General features: G+C 39.2%; 1 protein-coding gene across 1 annotated transcript; it reads left to right on the top strand.

The window, feature by feature from the left end:
• MCC (mutated in colorectal cancers) lies at positions 1-27,346 on the top strand (the record flags this gene model as incomplete). Its single annotated transcript, XM_009708663.1, has 9 exons — positions 1-137; positions 3,696-3,859; positions 9,023-9,229; positions 19,948-20,094; positions 20,421-20,510; positions 21,196-21,344; positions 23,126-23,266; positions 24,461-24,561; positions 27,163-27,346. Coding segments are annotated over 9 exons (1,320 nt in total), but the record flags the coding sequence as incomplete, so codon positions are not given.
• Between the last annotated feature and the right edge of the window lie 397 nt (positions 27,347-27,743).

Genomic DNA, 27,743 nt, shown 5'->3' with positions numbered 1-27,743 from the left:
GGAGGAAGATGAGTATTCAGAGCTACGGTCAGAGCTCAGCCAAAGCCAGCATGAGGTTAACGAAGACTCACGCAGCATGGACCAGAATTCTGTTTCGGTACCAGAGAATCAGTCCACCATGGTCACTGCAGACATGGGTGAGTTATGCTTCTTGGTAGACATGATGCCTTCTCACAGCAGAAAGGCATCATAGCCTTTGAAATGCAAATCCAAACGTTTGGTGAGAAAATAAATGAATCTAGGCTGTGTTAATCACAACAAATGCTGAATTTCTCCATGACTGTGAACTTACATGTGAAGTAACCTCTCTGCCTTGGTGTAAAATAGCTATGGAGTCTAAAATGGAATGATTGTTCAGGAGAGCTCACGGCTTGGGAAATAAGAGTGCGAAAAAAGCTATCCGCATACCTTACATGTGCCTGTAAGGTAGTCTACCTCTACAAAAGAATTGCAGACGGTAAAAGTTGGGGGGGAAAAACGTGGGGAATGGAACTGGATGTCCAGTTCTTTTACGGCCTAATTGTAAAGGATGTCTGCACTTTTTGAAAACTGAGAGCCTTTTTAAAGTATGAAATAGGGATAGCTTACTGAAATGGATTTAGACAAGGGTAAATATCACATAAGCTGTGCAAGTACAGTGCAAGAAGGGAGCACCTCCAGACAGTCTGTAACTAGTTTTTTTCTGATTAAGAACTAAGAGAACAAGCATCTTGCCTTTAGAATTTTATCTATTTTGTCATCCAAGCACAACTACTGGTCATTTGAAGAACCTCCAATTATGGAATAATTACTCCATAAAGTTTGCAATGTAAGCATGACCAGACAGTAGGCCTTCAGTATGATAATGTTTTAAGTCTTGTTTGGGCACAATTGATAAGCACCATAACTGTAGACTAGCAGAAGTCTGGTGCGATCATCACTATGACTGATTTCCAAAATTCCCTTCGGAATACTATTTCTCTTAATTTGTATTTAAAACCAAATAGTTGGTCTTCATTTTCTTCCCTAGGTGAACTAGCTGGTGTGCCTGGGAGCTTCTGTGGGTGATACTGTACACAAGCAGTGCTTTAGGATATCGTTGAAATAGCAGTCTTAAGCCCTGTTGCAGAACTTGTCATCCTGAAATATTAGGCTATTAACTCTATGTGAGGCTTTGATGGTTATAATGCAACATGCAATATTTACTTCCATACGTAAGAAACTGTATTAAAACACTTTCTACTTGTTTGGAGCAGTGCACTTCATTATAGAGAACTTTTTGCTGTTTTTTCCAGTACAGTGCCTTTTAGAGGAGTGGACCTGAGAGTAGGCTGACTTTTGGGCATAGTATTCATTGCCCTCAAGTGGAATTTAATACTGTAGGAAGCATGCTGATATTGTAAGCAAGCATATAAAAGATATTTTCTGTATGATTTCTTAAATTGAAATTAATACACCGGCTCTGGAGCTGTATTTGTTTATAAATACAAGACCTGCCACTGCATATTTGTATTTCACTGTGTTTAATTTCTGGAACCATTGATAGAACTATATTAATAATAATGTAACTGCAAAGTGTCTGACATACAAAATTCAAAGTATACTTAACAAAATACTATATGAAGTCAAGATATTTTAATAGAGGTTTTTATATTCTTAAAAATACATGTTTCTACTTTCAAAAGTTAATGCTTATTATTTGGTTCCTACTTGAACAAATTCTAACATCAGGACTTTTTTTCCTTTCATTTTCTTTCTTTTTTTTTTTTTTTCTTTCTTTTGACAAAAAAATTCAAACTGATTTACTTTTCAGCATTTATTTTGCGATTAGGGCTTTAATTTTGTTCTTCATGGGGTGGAGCTGAAGCGGAGTTTGTGTACATTAACAGCGAGTTATCCATTTAAGTTTCTGCTAACGGTGGGAAACAGCAATAAAACGAAATATAGCAACAGACAAAATAAGAATGTTAACTCTAGGGATTCTTGCTTTTTTTCCATGTTTTCCTTTTATACATAGACTCTGTCCTTTTTGGATTTTGTTTCCATATTCCTGTGAAAGTAAATCTTTTTGTGTGTGTATACATTGTCATTACTGTAAATCCTTATTTTCTGAGGAAAACGTTATTGTAGGAACAAAGCTCAGCATACAAGGTCTTGTGAAGGTTGTTTAAATGGACAAAATGTCTGTTATAGAAGCTGTTATGGAAACAAGTAAATTCAAGCAAACAAAATAGAGGTTTTTACAATCAAGCATCCTGCATGGTATATGCTGCTCATAAGTGAGTGTTATTATAAAGGGATTTTTGGTATTATTACAACAAATCGATGGCTGCTAGTCAGGAACTAGTCAATATGACTTCAAGAGTAAAGTTTTGTACGTGTTGCCCATTCGCATTTTTCGTACAATACTGTAACATCATTCTAAACTCTTCTTCTTGATCAGCAATAGGTTCATGTTTAGCCCACATTAGGCTGAGGAGTTAGATTTGTGGTAACGAGCTTACAGCTTTTTACTTTCTGATCATCTCATCCCTTCATCCAACCTTCAGTCTTTTCTTGCACAGAGATTTCAAGGCAGTCTACAATAATCTGGTGTCTCATGCCTGTTAGATTTCAGACACAGTTCAATGCCACACTACTTCAGTACCCTCTAAGAACCACAGCCATGAGGCTACTGAGGAATTCTGAAACACTTGCAGCAGTAGTATAGAAGTAACGCTCCCCGGCAAGAATGCCTGCCACTATTTTTAGTACAGTATAGGAACTGCTGGTGCACTGCTGTCTCATAGTGCACCACTTCTCTGCTGTACAGTTGGTAGTTATTGCAAACTCTTAACTAGTAAGCCAGAAATACTAACTAGCATATCTGAGAGACACCAGAAGGGTGAATTCTGGCACGAGTATGTCTTAGGAACTGCCACTGTCTTTCACCAAATGTGAGCCTAAGAAAAACCAAAATAATTTATGAACTGGGCTAGCAAGCTACTGAGACTCCCCTGTTTTCACAGAAATGGTGGACGCTGTGGCAGTGCCCAAGGCACTGGGAGAGCTTTGCCTAAAGACAGAAAAGGAAGTGACTCTCTGCTGCATTTTATAATTAAAATAGTGCTGTTATGATCCCTGAATATTCTGCAGTTGCCCTTGAAGAAGAAACAGCTTTAAAATGAACATTAGGCTCTAAGATAGTTGGTAGGAATAATTTCTGTCAACGCCAGGATTTTTCAAATCAGGCAGTGCCTAAGTACAACCACAAAAATTCCTCTGAAAAACATCAAGTCATAATGTCAATGAATGTACTAGGCAGAAAAAATGTTGTATTTACAGAGAAAAACCTTTGAGGGTACTAAAATCAGGATAATAGGCACTGAATGGCAAAAGGAAAAACAAGGAAGAAATGGCATAGTATGTGAGCTTGTGGTATCTTAAAATGTTGTCCTTCAGAAAAGAGAAGGTTTTTGAAAAAAAGAATGAACGCTTCAGATAAGTAAGGGGGTGTTACTTGTCAGATGGGAGGTAAATCGTGATTCCATTTGATGTGGTTATGGTATTTAAGGCTATCAGTTGGTGATGAAGAAGTGGAAAGTTGCAAGGACATTTCCTTGAACAGTATCAGTCCTAGCTGTTCTGCAACAGGCACTTCCTGGATTAGAATTTGTTGTTTCACTGAGCCACTAATTGTTGTGATACTTGTTTTGTTTTGTTTTGCTTTCCTTTAGATAACTGTAGTGACTTGAATTCAGAACTGCAAAGAGTGCTGACAGGTCTGGAAAATGTTGTCTGCGGGAGGAAGAAAAGCAGCTGCAGTTTATCGGTAGCAGAAGTGGATAGACATATTGAACAACTCACTACCGCCAGTGAACATTGTGATTTAGCAATTAAGGTACGGTACCTTTAGACTCTAAATGCGGCATGTACATTGCCTGAGACACCTGATCACATTCTATAGCAATAGCACTTTACTTCCAAAGGTGTCAAAGTACTTCACAGAAATCAACTCCAACTCACAGTGTATGTTGGGTAAGCAGTAATACACCTGTTCTACACTGAATTGTCCAAGGCACAGGAGGAGCTACAAACAGACTTTCTGTCTCAAATCAGAAATGTATTTGCCTTATACTCGTTTCAGAGATAAGAGAAACAGGGACACTAAGCAGTTAATTTACTTTCTGAAGGTTGTCCAGCTCCAGCAAACAAGTTGTCGCTTGCCCAAGGTCACACAGCTAGTTATTGACCAGTAACTGAAAACACAGTATGTAATACTCATTGGAATTGGAAGAAATTTGAAAATGCCATAAGCTATGAGTAAGTTGTGACTTTGCTGTCTTAAAATGTGAAGCTAGTATTTAACACAAAGCATCTGTGGTATATTAATTTTAATGAGACAAGACAGACACAGTAACAAATAATTAAACTGATACTTTTATGTCTTGGTTTTATTGTGCATGTAACAGAGCAAGAAGACAGATGCCGAATAGCACATGTAATGAAGGGATTGCCATTCAGAACCTGAAAGTGAGGGAACCGTAGAGTATCTTACTATATGCAGGCAAAGAGCTGAACGAGTGTTTTGTGTCAGATGGAAAGGCGTCAGTGAGCCATTTATACAAGAACAAATACATTGACAGTTTGCTCTTGAAGTGGGAGGGTCTGCGACCATTCTAGATGGCTTAGACAACCCTTTGGCATACTGCTGGGAAAAGTCCCCTCTGTCCTTGGTGGTGCCTGAGGAATATAATGGCCTGTAAAGAAATTAATGTTGAATAGCAGTTTGAAGAATGTGGGCGTGTATCAGAGAGAGACAGACTGACTTCTGGGTCTCTGGGAAAGGTCTTAAAACAGTTTATTTGAGCATCTCAGAGGAGTGGGATCAATACTTTGAATGTTAGCCAGTATTACGTGGAGTTTTAGGGTTAAATGTTCTCAAAAGTCAGTGTTCACCAAGAGAGAGATTGTGGATCCTGGAAAACAGATAGAGATTGATCTGTGTGAGATCCACAGAGGTCTCTGAAGTGAGACGAGATGAAAACTTCTGAGGAGGTGGATTCAATAAAATGTCAAAATAGCTGCCATAAGCTTAATTCTCAAGCTTTTTATTTTAACCCCAGTATTTACTGTTGATTCAAATTAGCTACAATCAAACTTTTATAAGTAACTGTCAGCAGCTTCTTCCTGGTCCAAAATGCAGGCCTTTTATTTTCATGTGATCTCTGCATGCTACAGCCATTTGGGGAGAAAGCTTTTCTCCACTTCCTGTGCTGTAGAGCCTGGGATTGTTTGTGTTTGACAAGTGATAGCATGCAAAGGTTATTAACCTTTTGGGAAGATAGGAATTTCTCTTGACATGCTCTGATTATGTGGTAGGGAAGCATGTCACCAATGTGTTTAATATACCAAAACCTACAGGTAGAGCCCCTCTCCACAATTCCACCTGTGGCTGCAGGTTATTTCTCCTTTCCAGCTTCCTCAGACAGAGAACTGAGAAATTCTTAAACAGGTGGAATCATGAACAGAAATCTGAAATGTTCTGACTGTCTTTTGCTTTGACAGTTGGCTTTTTTCTTCACCGGTCAACAAATGCATTTAAATGTTTTGAATCCTTCTGCTTTGATGATTAAATTTTACCGGGTTTCTTTTAATGCTGTTGCATTGTGGGGTTTTTTTTTAGAAATCATGTGACCCTAGCTAGCTCAATTGTTTCTGTCCTACAAAGAATGAAAAGACCTTGAAATGAGATTTATCAGATTGTCTGATAAACTGAACGATTACAAAGCTATCCTTTGTTTAATAAAATTTCCACAGAGTAGGCTGGTTAATGCTTCATATATTTTGAAGAGTAAATAACTATCAGTAGCAGATAGCTACCACTAAAACTCTACCAATTAAAAAAAGATGTAAATAGTTCCAAACATGAACCATTTACAACATGAGAACAGCTACATTGGGTTGGACCAAAAGTCTGTCTGTCTACAGACAGATGCCAATGTAAAGAGTGAATCAAAAAGGACATGCATATTATGTCCTCCTTCTCGTTCCTTCAAAGGTGGTTCAAACAACGTGGCTTTAGGAACTTCTTGAGCCAGAGATGATGTATTTGCGTTTAATAGTTATGGGTGGAATTTTTGTCCATGTTTGTATCTAATGTGTTTCTTAACCTGTGTATATTTTTGGCCTCCGTAAATTCTGGTGGGAGTAAATTCTAGCATTGAGTTATGCCTTGTGAAAAAGTGCTGCTTTTTGCTTCTTTTAAACCTGATACTTGCTGATTTCATCTGATATCATGTCTGTAACACAACACCTCTTGTAAGGAAGCTAAGGCAGAGAGTACTGATGGCAGTCCTCTCCAGACAGGACTGGAATTACCATGATATAACATCTGTCCTGTGCTTGGAACATTACATTGTAATTCAGTCCTGTAATCTGTGAAATTACACCTGACTTTATCTGCTATGCAGCAGCATGCTGGATAAAACTGCTCTGTAATACTGCTTTGAAGAAAAATAAACAACCTTGTCATTTACATAGATATATCTAGATACAATATTCATGTTTTATTTACCATGGAGGATGGTAACATGTTGGTTGTCAAACTGGAGAATTGTGGTCATAGTTTGGTCAGCAAAAGGATATTGATCACATCAAAAAGAAGGAGCATAGAAACAAGCAGAAGGGTCCCTCAGCTTTGTTAAGGACTATAGGGCAGCGCTTAGTACAACTGTCAGACCCATGCTGATGCTGTCACTGCCTGAACTTTGTACTTGTGCGGGCAGATGGTAACAATGGCGTCTGGAGAAACAGCCGTAGCCTCTCAGTCTGAAGATCCCTCCGTGGTGTTGAGCCACAGCTGCTGATTCCTCCTGACAGTCCTTCCTCCTTCGTTGTTGCTCCAGGCTTATCACCCCCAGTAGTGCTCTGAGGAGGAGAAGAGGCTTGGGAGAGGGAAGGGTTGGAAAAACAGCAACACTAGGAACATGGGGAATAAGGAGGGAGGAGGCAGCAGCAGAACTTGGCATTAGAGGGATAAGGAAACAGCAGGGGAAGTGTATGAAAGAGGAGAGCAGTTTTGGGGGAAGAAGGGAAAGCAGAAGACAGCAACAAAGAGTCACAGTTTAAAATAAAGCTGGCATCATCAAAAGGGAATGCTCCTGCCATTACAGAGCTTTTCTTCACAGTGTCAGATTAACCGACCGCCCTGTGCTTATTCAGAACTTGAGCTCATCCTCATACTATGTTGAAATAATTTACCTTGTCATAGTTTGAGACCTATAGGTCCAAGTGAAACTAATGTAAGGGAGAGCTGCGGCTTCTTTCATCTTACAGAGATGTTGCAAGGCATTGCTCTTTTAAGGAGTAATTCAAGCTCACTACCAAGTATGTAAGCAGATTTATAGTGTAGATAGTCCGTCAATGAGGTTTTATATTTATGACTCTAAATGTTTTACAATTTTATGGAAGAGATACATGAAATAGGATTTAAAAGGATAAGCTGAACCTGATTACGAAAGTTTTGTCCCTGCTTTTTCCATAGAGGTGTCTTGAACTAGTTGTTAAAAATAGATTTTTTCCTTTTGTATGAGTGTCTTTTCCTCCTGACTAAGCGGTCTTGCTGTAGCCAAGATTTATTCTTTAAGATTAATGTATTGATAACAATAAATAACCAACTTTCCATTATAATGGACAAATAATAAAATTTCACTGATATCTCCGTGTCAGACAGTGCTAAAAACACTGGGAAGATTTCTTGCAGAAAAAAAGCGGAGTTGTAGTTTCAATTTGGTTTGTCATTTTCAGCTGTACCCTGGTTGGTTCTTTTAGTCCCTCCCAAATTAAGGACATAAACTTCAGTTAGTAATTTTTGTTACATATAAAAATCAAGTCCTTTTGAATAAAACAACTAAATAGGCTATTTTTAACATTGGTACATGAGTTTTTTATCTTCCATATTAAACTTTAGAGTATGTGCTTTAACTATAACTTGTTCTTGAATTATCCAATTAAATGAAACTTTCTAGGTTGCTAGTTACATCATATATTCATTTATTTTCCGTATTTCTTCCTACCATTTTAATGCAGCTGCTTTCAGAGAGAGTCAAAAGCTTATAAGCAGCGTTTGGAGGGTTTTTGCTTATTGTAAAGGTCTTCTGTAAGTGAAAAAATTTACCACACGCACAGCATACACTGTCTAGTAGAATCAGAACTGCATGTATTGCCTGACTCATTGAGTGTTATGCTGTGTTTCAACATGTTGAATGACCAGTCTGACAATAAGTTTAGGCATGGCAGTATTCCCTTGCTGGTGGTGTGTGCGTGTAGCTAAGTTTCACCTAGTGGAAGTTGCTGAATATCCTTTGAGCTGAATGGTGCCTGCAAGGGGATGGGGTGGGAAATGCTGAACGGCATTATATGTCCTAGAGGAACCTAGCCTTTTTTTAGGTACTAGAAAGGCTGTAACGTCTTCTGGTATAATGTAAGGCTAGCCAAGGCCAGTTTTCTTTCTTTTATCTCTTTGTCACCTCTAGGAAAGAACATGCTCAGAGACATGGGAAAGAAGGGTTCTCTTTTTTTCACTATCCCACTTTTTTCCTTGCCCTTTTGTAGAGTTGGTCTAGAACTAAGAAAGGCCCCATGCCATGCACATTCACAGACTGCTACATCCTGTCTGTCACTCAGGCAGGAGAACAACAAGCACAGTGCTCAGCCATGACAAGAGTCATTAATTTGTTTCAAACTATTCTGATATGAAACTACTGGCATTGCAGTCACTCATGGTTGACATATGTTTTCTTTGCGTATAAAACATCCATCTGCTTTGGTGTTGGTCAGTATAAAATGTTTTAATGAAATAATCAAACTGTCAAAATAAGCAATAATTTTGTTTTGTGTTACTTAATAAACAAAAGACACAAACTAAGGGTGTTGTGGGTCTGGGTGTGTACTTATCAGTATGTATAGTTGCCTGTTACACACTTCTGTCCTGTGTACCATTAGTCTCATTCAATCATCTTTCTCTGCTTCTTTCTGTATTTTGATGACTGTATTTTTGCAGACCGTAGAAGAGATTGAGGGTGTACTGGGACGTGATCTTTATCCGAATCTATCTGAAGAGAGATCTCGATGGGAAAAGGAGCTAGCTGGCTTGCGGGAGGAGAATGAGAGCCTCACAGCCATGCTGTGTAGCAAAGAGGAGGAGCTGAACAGGACCAAAGCCACCATGAATGCTATTCGTGAAGAAAGGGACAGACTGCGTAGAAGGGTAAGGCTGCTGCATGAATGATGGATTCTTGTTCCTCCTAGCCTGTATAATTTTGTCACCAGAACAAGCTTCTCTTTAATCTCGCTTCCTGTAGTGGCAGTAGGGCTTTTTGTTTTTAAAGCTGTACTACAAATTACGGAACTAGGCGAAAACTGAACATAATTGAAAAAGAGTATGTGATGAACAGCCAAGGTGTGTGTGCAACGACCTGATGTCAGAAATCACATGTTAACAGAAAACCTGATACTCGTCTCCGAGGAAGCATATGTAACTTGTCTATAGAGAAAGCAGATGTTCATTTAGTGAATTTTCCTATGAGGCATTTTTTTCCTGTAAACAACAACAAATATTTCTTTGTTTTTGATGTAAATTCAATTTGTGATTAGGAGAAAGAAAAAGAGCAGGACTCCTGTCAGTGGGTAATAATTCTCAGAACTGAACGATGAGTAGTCCCAGCCATGTCCTGCTGCCCTGTCTACATTTTATGATGCTGCAAGGTCAGATAAAGGCCTTGTGCTTTGTGAGGAGTCCAAAGCAAAAAAAATTGGAAATTTCAAAAAAGGCGAAAGATGCAAGAGAACATGATCTCAATCTCTATTACTTTTAAAATTCCTTAACTTTGCCCCTGTTAAATCTGCAGAGTTTTGACTAGATAGGAAATAATTTTGTAAAAACAAAACAGGCAGTTTCAAGTTTGTGTTCAATTTGAGTAACAATTTAGACCACTGTATCTTGGTAAAATTACTGGAAGCGTTTCAGTTTACCTACTGGCAGCAGATCAACCATTTATGCAAATACTGTGTTCTGTAGTGACTGTGTCATTTTAGCATGAAGCTGCATTGTGTGCGACTTCCCATGTTCAGATATCAAGCCACAAACAACCTTTGCGAAAATCTCTAGCCTGTCTTAACAATAAAAAAAGGTACGTGTGATGAAGGAAAAATAGTGATGTGCTATCATATAAAACAAGACCACTTCAACTTTTCCTTTGTAAGATTTCATTTATTATATGCCATAAGTGGAAATCATTTTCAGACCTGAAGTTTTTGGACTGGTTTTATAGTGATGCTTCTTTTTAAACAGAGGCAGTACTACCCCTTGAGCTACAGAAGCAGCATTATGCACCTGATGAATTATTGCAGGATTAGCAGGGGGAGGAGGGAGCAAGCAGGCAGCGAATAGAAGCGTGTGCTTGTGAAATTTGCTTACACAAATGCAGATGTTGACACTACAGATGATACAGATCAATAGATGGCCTTGAGGATAGAATTAATAGAAAAAAATGTATATTTTGAGAAGCATGGAATGCAAGTTAAGTTATTTAAAAGATTGGTAACAAGAATTTATGCTGACAGCCAGGAGCTCCTCAGTTAAAAAACAGAAAAGGGGAAAGAATTGGTGTTTGTACCCTCAGGGATCAGCGTGGCTCAACCGTTGATGCATGGTGGCAAATTCAATCCTACAATATACCAGATAAGTTATCTCCAGTAGAGATTGGAAAGACTGTATAAAGAGTGGTGAGGTCTGATGTAGAATGAAATACATGGTTCTTATGTCTTACGCTTGAAAAGGTTCAGTTTAAATTGGCAAAAAAAGATGTAGAAGATGGTCAGAAAAATGAGCACCTTATTTGGAGAAGTGACTTAAAGAGATTGTCCTATTCAACTTGGCAAAGCAAAATCTGAATTTGATTTCTCTTTACAAGTGCTGGAGAAGGCAATTAAGAATGGCAGCTAATGGCTATTCAAACTTAGGGACAAAACTGGAGCAAGGACAAATTAATGTAAACCACTTGTGGCTGTATTAGGCCAGAAATTAGACTACGAGGTGTCTAACAGATGAGAGTATTATGGTTCTGGAGAAACAGGGAGGAGTAAGGCTACTAACTACTTTGAAAATGGAGTTTTAAAATATTAAAGTTATGTTTGTATAATGAAATGTATGACTATATAGGGATACCTATTAAAACCAGGATCATTATATTAGGATTGTATCCAAAGGAAAGCAAAAAAAGCATACTCTTAATTGGCCCAGTTAATACAGCTGCATTAATTCTAGAACTAGTCTTAGTATCTCTGCCCTAAACCATTGTTTTATCTGACTGCCAGCAGTAGCAGAGGGTTGGATTAGATAATGAGAAAAATGCTGTTTAGTTCTGTGTATGCGGATATGACTTGACTTGGTCAGTTGATACTGGAACCCTCAGTGAACCAAACGTTTGTGGAGCCACACAAGTACTGGCTGTGTTATTGAATGTTTCACAGTTTCCTCGGTGTAGGTAGGGCCTAAACTGAAAGGACGGTCTGTTAATCGTGCTGATCTAGTAGTTGCTGGCCTGTCTGTTGGAACTGTTAGCAGGGATGCTGCATGTGTTACTGATGTCTTTTGTGGAAGCACCTCTGGTGGAAACAGAATTGAGGTCATCAGCTTGTTTCATGCAAGTGGCTAGAGCAATTGTCACGTAACAGCAGCAGTGGGATGTTACTGACCTGAATTATGTTCAGACCACTGACCCTGGAGAGGGTAAGTCTTGAATTGCTCTGTAGAGACTGTGAGGTGTCTTTCGTATACAGCAAGCCGGTTTCAATGTTCATTCTTCTTTAATTAAGGAAGTTCTTCTTGGACAGATCGGATAGATGTCTTGCCCAGTAGATGAAAGGTTAATGTTGGATTGGCATAGAGCATACCAAAATCAAGCAGCCTCTCTACTCAGGTATAGCTGGCAGGGTTGGGTTTTTTTCAGTTGTTTTCATTTAGTTTGCACCTACAGAAGGCTTTATTGAAATATGGTTTTTAATATCATCCTGAACTTGCAGAGCAACTGGTTTATTGCCCTCACCAGAGAAGTTTGTTCATGGCATATGACCCTGTCAGCAGCACTATGTAATTGTTGCACTGGAAACCATATTTGCATTTTTAATATAACTTTGTGTCCATAGTTGCAACAAAAGAAATGTTTTCTTTGACCTATTAAATATTTGCTGTATGCCACTTGAACTCAGAGTCACTTCAGATTATTTCCCTGGAGAGTGACAAAGGAGATCCAACTAAAATTTAGTTATTCTTCTCAAATTAAATTGGGTGAAGTGAGTAAGCTTGAAGTTGACCAGATCAATAGGTCTGTTACGTTAGACCAATGTCTGTAATCAAGCAGAGTGCTCTCAATACATTTTTCTTAGGCTTGTTGGAGATTTAATTTAATTAGGTATTTACTGCACTCAGTTAACAGATTGAGCTGCTTTCTAGAAGAGTAGCTAAGAAACAGCATAGATATGGAGTTTGTTTCTCACGGGTCATTAGTAAATGAGGTAATTGCTTATTTCTGTAGGGTCCCTGCAGTGTAGCAGCTAATTTTGTAACACAGAGGTTGATTTTACCTCTGTATGATATTGCCATATTAAAAATAAAATCTATTTAAGGCTGGGCCAGTCAATACCCTAGAAACTGCTTAGACATAGCTGACCATAATCCTGAATCCAGTAACACAGATAAGATGCTGGGGAACTTCTGTACCAGTTCATGGGATTAATATTATTACATGAGAATAAGGCTGTAATCAGGTCAGCACTATTTACAACTGCTATATCTAGTAACAGGGTTAAATAGTAGTGGAAAAAGTAGTATATGTGTTCTTACACAAAATCCCTTGTATCCACCAGGAAAGTAAGATGAGCAGCACTGATACAGCATATAAACTGCATCATGACTGCAAAGTAGAAGTTGTGGGTTTTTTGATTACTGCCTATGAAAGCTACCAGATGGTATTGCCTCAGCACAGTCCCAAGCAGCCCGTTGGTGTAAGCAGCAGAGGGTGTGGGCAGTGTTCAGGCTTCCCTGAGGCTGTTCTGAAGAATTAAGTCTAAAGTGAAAAGGTGGTTCCAGCTCTTGCAGTCTGTTAAGTCTCTTCTCTGCAAAAGCCGTATGTCAGCTTGTTCAATTAATCAAATGCTTTTAGTTTTAAGGATTATTCTGTATCTGCTCCAAACTCAGATGAATTCACCAAACTGACCAGAACAAAACCAGACTTAATATTTTAGCTGTCTTCGACTTAAGAGCTTCATGAAAACATAAGCTGCAGAGGAATAGAAAAGTGCCATTTTAATGTGTGATCTCTCCAGCTGCCCAGATTGCCCCCACTCCCAGAAACTTCATTTTAGCATGAGGGCTCTCCCAAAATACCTTGTTCTTGTGAGGAGTTGAAACCAGCCCAAACCACAGCAGCAACCAGATCCTTGGCCTCGCAGGCATTCTTGAGCCCACAGTGTTCTCAGATGACACAAAGCTGGCACGAACTGCTCGGCTGTCCTTGTTTTGGCGTCGTTTGTGTTGGGATCAGAAGGTATTGTTCCACATTGCTAGAGAACACTGATATGTTATGGGCCTTTAGAGATTATTATCAGCTTGCACAGCTTAAAGTGATCCTTGAACTGTTCCATTTCCTTGTCTCTTGGTGTGCACCAGAAATGTGAAGTAGCAGCCAAAAGCTATTTCCATTCTCCACTGCCTTCAGTTGCACGGTATTCGCTTATGCAGCAGTATCTCTGTTGTTATATCAACTGTCAATGAACTAGAGCTTTGGTTCTGTTTCCAAGCTTGTGTACAAATGCTTAGTGATTAATCTGAAATTAAAGGAGAAAAGGCCCTTGATAGGCTTACTACCCTCGCTTGTGCTTATTTCCACTGTGTGCTAGCCTGGATCAGAACACTTCAGTTGTGCTCAGAGCTTTTAGGATATCCACCCTTCACCTCCCATGTCACATCTTGCCATGTCCTTGGTTTTCATTACTTTGCATCCTTTACAGGGGTGCAACACCCAGATCTTTTCGCATGGAGCGCACTGCGTGAGGGACTTTTGTCTGAAAGGTGTCAAAAGCAGAGGGGCTCTTGCTTCTATCACCCAGTGCACTGTAGCCTCCTCTGCTACTTATAAACCCTCGTAGCGTAGCTGTTCTCCTATAGCTTGCTGTGTCTGTGTCTTGTTCCTTTTCTTCATTCCTTGAAATAACTTCAAACTGCAGATTGATTTTCACATCTGCCAGAGGAGTAGCACTCCTAGTGACAGTTTAATTTCTTGAAAGTAGACATCTTTGCAGAGGAGAGAGATTCTGTAAATGCCTCCTTTGAACTGATCAGTGCAGGTCTAAGCTCATTCAGCTCCAGAGAATTCATTGAGGAGATGGCCCTTACAAATACCAGGAAAGACTTCTTTACCATACTCAGTCAATGACAACAGGCTCACCTGTAGGAAATCAGACCATGTTAGCTCTGGTGCTCATGATTTAAGATGGACTGAAAATTATGTGGTTGAAAATAATCACCAGTAGACCTGATTGAAAGGTTAGGGCTGCTTTAGGCTGGAAAAGACCCTCACCACTCAAAGCAACTTGAATTGTCACTCTGATACTTAATTTTCCATCTTCCCCTCCACAGATTTGCAGTATGTGTGCATAAATCAGGAAGTGGGAGAGCTATATTCACTTCTTATGGTTTGTTTTACTTCATCTTCCTCCTCTGTGTAACAGGGAAAAAAATTGAAATTACATTGTCCTGGTTTGGCTAAAACAGGACTATTTCTCCTTTCAGGAGTTTTTTTCTTTCAGTTAAATCCCTTCTAACTAACTGCACTTTCTGACAGTACAGCTACATGTTTTTCAGACACTGTCTGCGTTTCAGACCTGATAACGCTCAATGTTTATAGTTGCTACCGCAGTATCAGTAGGACTGGTATGCAGCGAGGCCCATGTTTATACTTATCCCCATGAGAACCAAGGCCACTGCTGGCCCTCTCTTGTTAAGAAAGTACAAAGTCGTAAAAGGGTCGCATCTGCGGAAGAGTGTGGATGGGACAGGTGACCAAAAACTGACCAACGAGGTATTCCATCCCATCCACGTCATCCTCAGTATAAAGCTAAGGGATCATGAGGGTCTCGCTCTCTTCCTTCATGGCCAGCATCCCTGTGGGACCCTGCTCGCTCTCCTGCCCCCAACCCCGATCCGTGCATTCCTGAATCCGGTTCCTGTCAGCTGCGCAGTCCGGTCTGGGACGTCCGGGTGCCCGCCCCGCCGTGGGGGGCCTGGGGCCGAGACTCTGGGGGCTGCGGCCTGCAATCCCCTGACCGACCGTCATCGGGACACTCAGGATCGGTTTTGTATGCTTTTACTTTTATTTCCATTCTTAGTAGTATCAGTATTGATATCATTGTACTATTTCTCGTTATTACTGCATTATTAAAGTAGTTTTAATTTCCGACCCGTCGATCTCTCTCCCTTTTCTCCGTCCCTTCCCCTCCCACGGTAGGGAAGGGCTCACAGACAGCCTCTGCCGCCCCTTTAAGAGCCGGCCCAGCCTGAAGCAGTGACAGGTATTAAAATGCTAGGGGAAAGAAGTTATTACTTGAAGGGCTCAAAGATACTGCATGATGAAACAGGTCACAAGTACAGTAGCAAGAAAAGAATCACAGGCATGACCCTCATTTGAAACTGGTTTAGGAACAAAACCAGCAGGTGTCCTTTGAATGTGGACACCAGTGACAAAAACAGGCAAATTGTAGCCCTGGTTTTTTTATTTAGGATGTATTAACAAATCATGTAGTTTTGAGTATGCATGTGTAAAATACAAAGAGTAAAACATGTTTCTTACATTCATGATTATAGAGAATGAGTATATTCCGCCAAAGGAATATATTTTCTGTAATGCACTATGCATTTCTGCAAACATGTCTGTGATGCCTGTTAATCACTTATGAAGTCTTTCACAAATCCAACATTACTCTAGTGTGTTGGCCCCTTTTCTCTTCTACCCTTGCTGGTTTTTTGTTGTAGTTCTTAAAGGTACCCACAAGAAATTGTGTTTTATTTTTCTCTGTTTCCTACTCCAATTTTCAGCATTCAAAGGAAAAAAATTGGTTCAAAAATTCAATTTGTTCATATTGCTAAACATCAAATATTAATAACTAAGAATTCCATTTATTTAAGTTCATATTAATAGCTTGAGAACGTCTGTCTGCGCCTGACTTACCTTGGTGCCTAGGCTATCCATTTCTCTGAAGTCTAATGGTTCTATTGCTTTGTGTCTGACTTACTGCCCCTGTTCCTGCTCTTTCCAAGGTTCCAGCTCTTATTTGCTTCTGTAATTCTTTGGACTTCCTCCAGCTGTTTAGAAGGTCTTTACTCTTTCCTTTTTTATTTGTGGATTTCACAGTTGTTTCCCTGGATTTCTCCTTTTTTCCTCTGTTCTCACCTCCTTTTTTTTTCCTGATCATATACTTAGATCTGCCTATTGGCCACTTCCCATCTCAGTTTAGAGTTTTAGGACTTTATGGCAACTTTTATGTCCCTGTGGATGTTTCTGTCTTTAAACTAGTAGGATGCAAGGGCTGAAGAAGTCTTTCTTGAAATCCTTCCTTGTTATTCTTTCCCAACTCACAAATCCACAATTTACTGTCTTTCAGTGGAACTTTTTTGGGTTTGTTTCTTTCCTTGTCTTCATCCGTTGGATTTTGGGAGTTTTGTTATCCATTTCCTGTAAGATCTGCCCGTTTTCTCTTTCCCATTTCCAAGTGTTTATTGTGTCTCGTGCAGTAGTGCAATTACCTTCATTCTGCTGATAAACGTAACCTTCAGAATAATCTGTGTTACGTTGGTAGCAACCCAAGACTAGTAGAAGTATTGAGCAGGGGTGGTCAGACAATTTTTAATCCTACTTTTTAAACTAGTCTTTTCATTACTCATGCATTCACCAAACCAGAGAAGAAGCTGGCTCTTCTGAACTCTTTTTTTCTTGATTCGTGTTCTTTGGTCTTTCTTTATTTTTCCTGTAGAATTACTACTAGTGTGGAAAAGTACTTTCTGAGGAGATGGTGCATACTGATCTATTTACAGTGGAGGTTTCGGTGACCAGAAATAGTTACCTAAGGTGTCTCTGGGCAGTCTGGTGGGTGGGCAACCCAGTCATAAGATTCTGGCTTGGTGAATGCATGAATTGTGAGATCAGTGATTTTACAGGTCAGACAAACTTACCCTGTTATCCTGCTCAGAATTACCATCCAGTACTCCGCATTGCTAAAGTTAGTGCAGTTATTTATAGCAATTAATTCAGCATGTAATTTCTCAAATGAAGGCCTGAATCAGTAAATACATCAAGAAGCATGAATAAGCAGACAGTTTCTTTAAGTAGTAGTTGCTTCTATGATACAGTATTAAATCAGTGACTTGCATAGATTGATAACTCTACTGTGCTCTGAGTTTTCTTTTATAAATACTTTCCTGAGCAAATTTTGCCTAGTTATAGTCAGAGCTAGGTTCTTTTTTTTTTCTGTTGCTAATGTTGTTTTACAGATTCTTAAGAGTAATTGGCTTTGTAATCATGGCCAATAGTCGCGGCTCAGTAATAAAACATAGACTAAAGGAAACCTATCTGCATTAAAGTTTTATATAATATTGTCTTTACATAAGGTGGTTTTAAACTTTGGAGTCAATGAACGCTTAGCATTTTGAGGAATTTTAATACTGTTTCCTGGTTGCCCTTAAATTTAGAATGCTACTTGCTTTTCAATTGAAATCTTCCAGAGCTATCTTCTGGGCATAGGTGAATATTTTAGCAATTTTTAAGTCAGATGTTGAGGCAGGGATTGGATTTTATGAAGAATATGTCCCTAATGGTTTTTCTGTTTGCTTTTAAACAGTGCTGTAATTTAACCATTTGGGGAATTTAGTTTAGAACTGCCTGGGTTAAAAGAAACAGTAATAAATGTGGTTTTGATTTAATGAAGTTTTGGGTTTGCTTCCCCTCGCCCCCAGTATTAATGCCAGTTACTGACGTTATCTGCACTGGTATTCCACATCTGCAAGTAGAAACATGCATACATGGTTTATTTCAGTTTCATGCATATCAGCATGCTGAAATGATTGCTTTGCATCAGTTGAACACTTCTGTCCTTAAGGTTTGCATTAGTGCAGCTGTACCCATGTTGAAATTAAATATGTCTATAGAAAAAAGGAGACCTCAGCTGCAAATATGTAGCAGGTACATGCTATGAATGTGCATTTTATATACTCTGCTCAGTTAACTTCATGATGCAATTACAGTTAAGATGTATGATTCTGGGGCAAGCACCCACATCCATCTTTCAGCAAGTTACTTTAAACGTTGGGGATTTGATTTGAGGTTTTGTGTACTTTATCTCTTTTTTTAACAAGAGACTAATGGAGTTGTTTGGATTCATTTTGTTTAAGGTGTACCCTCCTCCACAACTGACCTGGGAAGTTAGCCTTTATGTGCTGTTATTGTTACCATCTGCAGCTTTTTATTAGTAACATGCAATTGTTCTGCTCTGTTATGTAAAACACACAGGGTTTTTTCTTTTCTGTAATTTGCATATACCTAAAAATTCTGTTACTTTGACAGTAAGTCCTCAGGCAACCTGAACTTCAGTTTGCATACAACTGAGGGAGAGGTAGGGCTACTCTTCAGGGAAGTAGAGGCAGACTGTAGGGGATCATAGGAGGCATGAGATACTGCTTTGGTGTCTGGAGAGAATTCCAGTTTGAAATCTTTCCCCAGTGCAGTAGGTTGAAGGGATCTGCATATTGTGCAGAGAACACGCTGACTGCTGCTTCTTCAAGCAGAGATTGCTAAACCACTGATCATGCACTTGGTAAGCCTATAGCTTTATAGCCTACAACTTTAATGCAACTTCAATTTTGGTATGTTTTTGAGTAAGGGATTTCAGCCTGCTTAATGAGTTCTTTGCGTAAATGTGTTTTATTTAGTATAAAATCCCACGTTGTTTTAGAAAATAGGGTTGCATTTCATGCTACAGGGGTGATATCAAATGGACTGAACTTTTATTTCACTAAACTTCTGGTAAAATTTCCCCAGTTCTGTTTTGCAGATGGACTATTCCAACAAAATTGGCATAGAAACTTGCATATTAAAGTAAATATATTTGAGAAAGTTTCCTCTTCAGATGATTTCCTCCCCCTTCTCTCATCTCACATGCTTTGTTTGAGATTCTGTAGGAGAAATAAGCTCTGTCACTTTGCCTTATGGCATAATTGTTGTGTTAAGCAGACCATTTATTCTTTGTCTGTTAAGAATTATCCCAAGGTAAACACTGTAATCTTTAGTTTAGCTATAGTATGGCTCCTGCAGGCTTTTTTTTTTACCCTTTAGTTCTGAAAATTGTTTTACGTCAGTTCTGCAAGTATCTGATATGTTATGAGGACCAAGCATGATTAAAATTTTAATTTCTTTGGTCTTTAAATATGACAAAGTTATCCTGTGATGTATTTATGTCAAGAGTTTTTTCCAACACTGGAGCTTTCCATTAACGGCAGGATCTTCATTTGATTTGTTTAGGTGTCATAGTCTTAGGCTGGAGCATTAGGTTCACCCCAGAGAGAACAATTGCTGTACATATAGTACTGCTGCACTGAAGGGGTTATATAAAACAAGCTGAAACTTTGAGTAATTACTCTACAGTATTACATTTGCATATTTCCACATTGCAAATAGTTTAAAAAACTGACAACAATGGAATTTTAAACCAGCCTTCATTCATCTGCTCCCCACATGAAAACTTCGTGGCCACCACAGGACAAAATACAACTTCTGTGCCCAAGCCAGAAGCAATTAGTCTTGGCTAGTCAATGAGAAAAATCTCTGAATTATTTAAACCATAAAAGTGGAAAAAACAGAACATTATGTTTTGTTGTAGGTTCGGGAGCTGCAAACGCGTTTGCAAAGTGTGCAGGCAACGGGCCCATCCAGCCCAAGTCGTCTTACTTCTGCCAATCGACCCATTAACCCCAGCACGGGAGAGCTGAGCACCAGCAGCAGTAGCAATGACATTCCCATAGCCAAGGTGAGCTATTCTGTGTTGCAGTAAACGCCTCTCATTATCTGGGAGAAGGAGGCTTCCTTTTGCACAGCTGCTGAGCAAGCATATGATTAACTGCGAGATACCTGGAGTCCTCAGAATGTTTTCTGGGGTCCTAAGCAGGCCCATGAATTTGACCTGCAGAAAGGAATTAAGTGCTAATGATTGTAATTCTCTTAGTTACAACACAGGTGTCAATTTTACAGTAGTTTACTTGAGGTTTACAAGTGTAGCTAGTGAACAAATGCATTTTGTGTAATCTCTGTGGAGTGTGGGTTCCTGTGTAACCTGTGCAGCATTCTGACTTACAGATTGCTGAAAGAGTGAAGTTGTCAAAGACAAGATCAGAGTCTTCATCATCTGATAGACCTGTCTTAGGATCAGAAATCAGCAGCATAGGGGTAAGGACTAATAACAATATGCATGCATGATACCTTCTGAAAGTGACCCGTGTTCCCTTAAAAGCAGCGTTATTTTCTTAGAAAATTAATAGATGAGCTAATTGAAAATGCTTTAAAAGTTATTTTGAGAAAAAAACTTCAACAGAGCATATTTCACCCAGTATTAAGATCTCATTTTCTCATACCTAGTGGCTAGAAATCATTCTCTAGGCAACTTCAAGAGGATAATTTTAGAGGCAATTCCTCCAAAATATTATTCTTCCAGAAAAGACTGTTCAGTTGCATTTCACAATTTCCAGTCAACGGAGAACTGGGTTCTGCTTTGTAATGCCACTGTAAATCCATAACGCTGTTGTTACTGTGTGTTAATATTTGTTTCACTGAAGAACTTAGCTCTGACATTTTGCTAAGCTTTCAAGAAAGTAAGTAACTTGCATATTAAGCTTTTTTAATGTATGATGAAATAGTGACCTTCACCCTTTGGTTTGTAGAATTTTAAATCAAAATAACTTCTTAAAGTGGAAACTTGTAAATGTTCCATCCAATGTAAAATCCATAGTAAAAACTGAATAATGAATGCCTTGAAGTGAGTGCATGCAGGCAAACACAGCTCTCAATGCAGACTGCCTGTGGGAGGAATCTGGTGGTTATCTGTTCACAATGATCTATTAACTGCCCTGTGCAGGTGTCTAGTACTGTGGCTGAACATTTGGCACATTCCCTCCAAGACTGCTCAAACATCCAAGAAATCTTCCAGACTCTTTATTCACATGGATCTGCTATCTCTGAAAGTAAAATCCGAGAGTTTGAAGTGGAGACAGAGAGATTAAATAGGTAAGGTGAAAAGTTAGGTACGCTCAAATGTGTTGTCTGCTATTAAGTCTGTTAGTTAGGACTTTTTAATCCTTTTTAAATGTTTCTTAGTTCAGTCCCAGCTCAACTGTGGCAGCTGCAAATAAGCATGGAATGTAGATGAGGAAGACAAGATTGAATCGTCTGCTAAGGATTCTTTCCATTAGTGTGACAGTTTGGTCATGCATTATTAGATCAGTATAGCACCTTCACATGTGGCAGTTTGCACTGTAGAGTGTCTTTCTCTATGGCTGACCAAGTGGACATGGCATCTTTTTTCATAAGCCACATCACTGCTAGAAATAAGGATTCACATAACTTATTCTCCATCATTTTGGAATTAGTTTGCTTTGTTTTGTCCTGAAGAAACAGAATTATAGCATTAACTGTATCAGTGCATGTACTGATACATGGTGGTGTGGCATATATACCAGTAAATAGACTTCTGTCTGCAGAAGAAAGATTGCAGCTTTCTGGTTGCAGTTAAAATACTGCTGGTGTTACCCTTCAATAAGCTCTACCAAAACCAATGCTTCATGTCCTCTTTGGCACATAAAATCAAAACTGTGGATCAGGAACGTTAGAATCATGTCTCAGCATGTTCCCTTCCAAATTCTCTCTTCTCCACAGCTATCTCAAATTTAGACTAATCATTACAGTATCTCTTTTATTTGTAGCTCATGTTTTTGTATTGCTGCAAATGTGATCCTTTTCTTCTTTTTTCCTTTTTCCCTTTTCTTCCCCCTCCTTCCCCCCCTTTTTTCCCCTTCACTGCACAACTGTGTTTTGACAACATGTATCCTTATAGGAGATGTGGAAGAAGATACAGGAGGTGAAGCATCTGAGAACTCTAGCAGCTAGGAAAGTCAGGGCTTTATTCTGATCGCTGAATAAATGGTGTACTAGCCATTCTCCTTCTTCTTCTGTTTGTTGCAAAGTCAGTGATTTTAGGGTTCCAGATGGCACTGATTTCTTCATCAGCTACCTGTCCAAATTTTGAAATCATATGCCTGTCTGTTTTCAGTGTATGTCAAACATTTACAGTTAGGCATAGTACATTGATGTGTAGTGCAGTTAACAGCAGTGAGAATAAATGGTAATGCTGGTATTCTGAAGCCTTATTTTAAGATTCAGAGTTAACCTTATTCAGAAGGTTACCGTTAAATTCTGATATGAGCTTCTATTTCACTGTTGCCAGAAATTTTGGAGATTTCATTGCCTCATTGAAACTTTGTTCTTACTTTGCCTGTTGCCTTTCCGATCACAACCAAAATATTACTTCAAGTGAAACAGTTATTCTGGATGTTCTGAAGAAAGGGGGCATTTAGGCAGCTGCACGATCCCTGTACATGCCCAGACATTGCCCTAATGAATATGCCGCTTAAAACAAGAAGCAAATGTGGCAGCAGGAAGTGAGGAATGGAGGCAGAAAAATTAAGCAGAAAGTTAATATGAAGCAGTCCTTACACGGTCTTGTGGCTACAAGATATGGATACAGCTTTCCGCTTACTGCTGTTGCACAGGGGTATGATTACATTTTATGGGAAGGAGAGGAGAAGGAGAAGAGGCTGTCCTAAGAGAAATTGCTGTCCTCTTGGCTCTTGATCTGGGACACGGAACTGATAGGTGGTGTTGCCATCTTCATTAAAAACCTTGTGTAGACCAAATGCTATTTGTTGGTTTTAATTATGATTGTTCTAGAGTTTTCAGGATAGTGTCTGCAAGCTAAACTTGAGGATTGCAAATTACTTCCTTTTCTACAGCCGTATCGAGCACTTGAAATCCCAGAACGACTTGTTGACAATAACACTGGAAGAGTGCAAGAGCAACGCCGAGAGGATGAGCATGCTTGTTGGGAAGTACGAGTCCAATGCCACAGCCCTCAGGCTTGCATTGCAGTACAGGTATGTACCTATGCAGAGAGTGTCTCAGCCAGAAAAAGAGGGAGCGGAGGAGACTTGATAGAAGTGTTTGAGAATGAAATTGTTGGTGTGCCATAGTAATACTGTTTCTTTTTTGTTTCCTCCCTGAAAAAATGCCCCTTTGGTTAGACTACTTGACAAACTAGAGAACTGAAGTTATTGATACAAGTGTATTTCAACCCTAGTTCACCAGCAGTAGTGAACTCAATCTAATAGAAATATACAGATTTATCTTTTTGTTTTTAAATACTGAATTAACATTTGAATTAGGGGTCTCTGCTGTAGCCAGTCTTAAGATATAGGTTCTCTGTATTGCACTGGCACCTTTCATAAGACCAGTGGACCAAAGAGTAGTATTGTACTCCGCGTAATTCAGAATGACTTTGTATTACATCAGTTGGAATTGTGGATGAATTGCTTGGTATTTGGTTACAAGTGTCTAAATTTGCTTTAAACTGTATGTAAAAAGATGGTGGTGTTTAACTCCTTCAACTGCAACTAATTTGGAACAGGCAGTTCTGGTCTGAAGAAAAATTGTGTGTAAAGAATGTATTCTGTTACTGTCAGCCTTGAGCAAATTACAAGGAAATGTAAATTGTAAATAGGTATATTAATCGGTATGTATTTTAAAAAACATTAGAATGCAACAGGAATGAGTGACTCACAACTGTATTGAGAAGTTTTTGTATTGTAAGGAGGAAAATCTTACAACCAGGACAGAGCAAAAAATATTTTTCTTGTATTTTCTTTTCTTCTTACTTTACTTTGTGTAGTATAGTTATATAGTAGAGTACAAAATACTGTACTTTGTATAGTAAGAAGGCCTGAAAAAAGTTTCTCAAAGGGATTGTGTCAACCACCATTCATATTGTTGACTGATTCAGACATGCTTGCGGAGCTTACTTCACATCAGGTCATTCTCTTCTGTTTTAACTTGTTAAATTACTGGAGGCCAACCTGGGACCATCATAAGGTAGGAGAGACTGTTGAATGCTTGTGAGAGGAGCTATGTGTGTTATGTCATTTAAAATCCCCGCTGCTGGACAGGTAGTAGGGAATCATGCAGTTCATCAGCTGCCTTTTTTTTTTTTGTTGCTGTTGCAGGTATTCTTCCCCTCTAAATTGCAGATATATTTTGTTTGACTTTTGTTTTCTGTGGTTTGTTTTCTCTTTCAGTGAACAGTGCATAGAAGCATATGAGCTGCTGTTGGCATTGGCAGAAAGTGAGCAGAGTCTCATTCTTGGGCAATTCAGAGCTGCAGGTGTTGGTTCTGTTGGTAAGATGTCAATGAATCGCTTTATTTAATTATTTTTTTTTTTGCATGTCAGTTAGGATTTGAGTTAATTGTAATGGTGAATCATCTCATGACCCATCACTTAAGAATGCTCTCTGGTCTTTTCTTGTTTTTAACTAATTGAATCATTTTACACGCCCAAAAAATAAGGGAAAAGAAGAAGAGAGGTTGGAATGAAATCATAAAATTCACCAGCAATTGAAGTTAACCTATGTGTACTGTCACAAGGGGATGCCTATTCTGGCAGTGGTGAGTCTGCTACAGGCATGCAACTGTACAGAGTGGAATTACTAAACAATACTCATGAGCATATGTGGCTTAGGGCCATACAGCTGTGGTAACTGCAAGTACAGATTGTGTTTGAACTAGCAACATTGACTCCCTAGAAGTTGAGTATAGTCTGTGAAAAACTGAGATTAAGACGATACAAAGGTAGCATTTGAGTAGTTACAAAAATGCCTAACCAACCAACCAACCAACCTCTAGTTTTTCACCCCACGTTTTACCTTTGCTCTGAAATTTTAAAACATTCTGTCTTATGTTTTGCTGTGTTGTCGGGGCTATTAGCCTATATGTTCTGGGTTTTTCTTATTCTGTGGATAGTTAATCCTGTGGGTAGGTCGTGGTGTTTTTTAATATGCTGCTCACTAAGTAATGGAATGAGCCACCATCATAGGTACAGTTCAGAAGTGTTTGGAGCCTGACGTTGCTGCTGGCTCCACTTCTCTGATAGAGGTGTTTACACAGTGAACGTTAATCTGGGTTTTATAGTCCCTATATAGTCCCTATATTCCTTTTACTGATAGGAGGAGATAGCTGTAGTAATCTTCAAGCAGAAAGACAGGAAGCCTTCAGAGAGAGAAGAATAGCTCTTTGTGCTGTGCTGAGGCATAGTAACTGCCTGGTTGAGACAGTATTGTAGCACTAGTTTCTCAGGAATCACTGAAATGTAAATGGAAAGCTTTGAAAGACACACTGACCATATGGCTTTAGAGCCACGGAATTGACATGGTCAGCCTTTTGTTTCAGATGAGTAGAGGCACTCAGCCCACAGTCGCTGTGCTGCTAACCATGCCCCTTATTTTGTATCTCCCCCAGTGCTAGAAGCAGGCCCTTGTGTACCAGTTTTGGCCTGTGTAGTGTGTGCCATACACTAAACATTAGAGTGGATGTCTGAGATTTTCATCCACTTTTCTTCCAGACTCTGGTCATTCCTTTCCACAATGTGCTAGGGAGCTTCCCTGCTCGCAGCGATCAGCGGCCAGTAAAAGTGAATTTAGTCTTGGATTTTCTATTCCCGTAGATGGCAGAGAGAAATCTTAGAAGGGAGAAACACTTTGGGTTTGAGTATGGTTTCATCTCACACGCATTTTGTGAAAGAGAGCGTAGTTTAGTTTTTATATAGGTGTCTGTCTACAGCTCTTAATTATGGTATTACCAGTTACAACCCTGTGATAGAAATAGGGTTGATTTCCCATTACATAACACAGCTTGGAGGAAGTTGTGTTTGGTTTATGTACCTTTACTTCACCATGAAATTTGATTAAAACACCTAAATAAAATAGCAGACTTCTGGTTTGAAGATCAGTCAAGTTTTATGTCAACATCTGTGAGTGGAAAATTCATGGGAGTTGCTTCTGCATCACTTAGAGATGAGCATATCCAGCTGCTCTTAACAGAGCATTCTCCCTTCCTTTCTTCCACATTAATGTTATTTCTAGTGCACGCACTTCATTTAGTAAGTGTGAAGTATGGGTAATTGGTCTTTGACTCAAATAAGAATGAAATGAAAATCTGACATAGAGCAAGCTGAGTTTCTTTTATACTCTCCGACATTTTTGCATTTCATTTGGTAAAGTATGAATATATTGTAGCTTTGTTCAGACTTTCAGTGTAGCCATTAATGTGTCTTACTTTAATGACTAGAAGAATAGTGACAGTGGTGGTTTTTGTCCTGCCTCTGCCGAATGGATAGCTTACCAGCATCATGGATGCTGCATAACCACTAGAAATTGTAACAAATTAATATACACCAGTGCTAGTTCTCTTTGGCTTAGTATGCATGATTGTAAACTCTGAAAGACTGTTTCTAAGCAGTAAGGCAATTCTTCCAACTGGAAAGGTAACCTGTAAGAAGATGTTCTGGCAAACCATTAGGCTTAAGATAAAGGTGCTTGTGAAAAAACAACACTGGAAATGACTGCGCCGTGAAACAGCACTGGACTGACTGGAGTAAGGATTGTAATTTAGGCTGAGGCTTTTCCAGTGTATTATTAATTTGAGCATCCTAATCCTAATGCACACCCTTACAAACAGACAAGCTAACTAAGATAAAACATCACTAAAGACATGTACCCAGAGCAACAAGTACTTGGAGCTTGTGACTGAGAAGGAGATGGATTCAGACCAGTAGCCCAGTTACCACTGATGCTCACACAGAAGTGAAGTTGCTTTTACATCACAGATTGGTAATTTGCTGTCATCATCTTGTATAAACTGAGGGTGCATAGAAGCATCTCTAGTCTTGCCTTAATTTCTAACACCCTTCTCAAAGGTCTGAAATGTTGTTTGCTTGAAAACTAGGGGACCAGACAGGTGATGAAAACGTCACCCAGATGCTTAAGAGAGCTCATGACTGCAGGAAGACAGCTGAGAATGCAGCAAAAGCCTTGCTGATGAAACTAGATGGGAGCTGCGGGGGAGCTTATGCAATCACTGGCTGTAGCGTGCAGCCCTGGGAAAGCCTGTCGTCCAACAGCCACACAAGGTAACTGCAACTCATCCACTCTCCTAATCCCCAAGTATTTGATTTCAGACCAAAAGTTATGTTGTATTGTATTCGCTGAACTACCTCCCCTACCTCAGTCCATTAGCTTCTTTGCTTTGATTTATCAGTCACCATGCCTCAGTGGTCTGATTGTCTTTAGCAACTCCAGCCAAGAAGAGTTTTGTATAAATTTGTTGCAAGTGGGTGACTCTGACCTTTGATCTTCTGCATAAATGGCAAAACCATTATGTTTGTTTTACTTCGGTGACTTTTTTGCTGTTTTATTGGAACTCAAATCATGTGCTTCTTATTCATATCTATTGTATGTGAACAGGACAGACGCACAGAGAACCACAGTTCAGAAGTATGCTTCCATCAGCATTTTGCAGTGCTCAAG

The sequence above is a fragment of the Cariama cristata genome, unplaced genomic scaffold (assembly GCF_000690535.1).
Source record: "Cariama cristata isolate BGI_N322 unplaced genomic scaffold, ASM69053v1 scaffold44949, whole genome shotgun sequence".
Lineage (NCBI taxonomy): Eukaryota > Metazoa > Chordata > Aves > Cariamiformes > Cariamidae > Cariama > Cariama cristata.
This window is presented reverse-complemented; position numbering and strand designations above follow the sequence as displayed.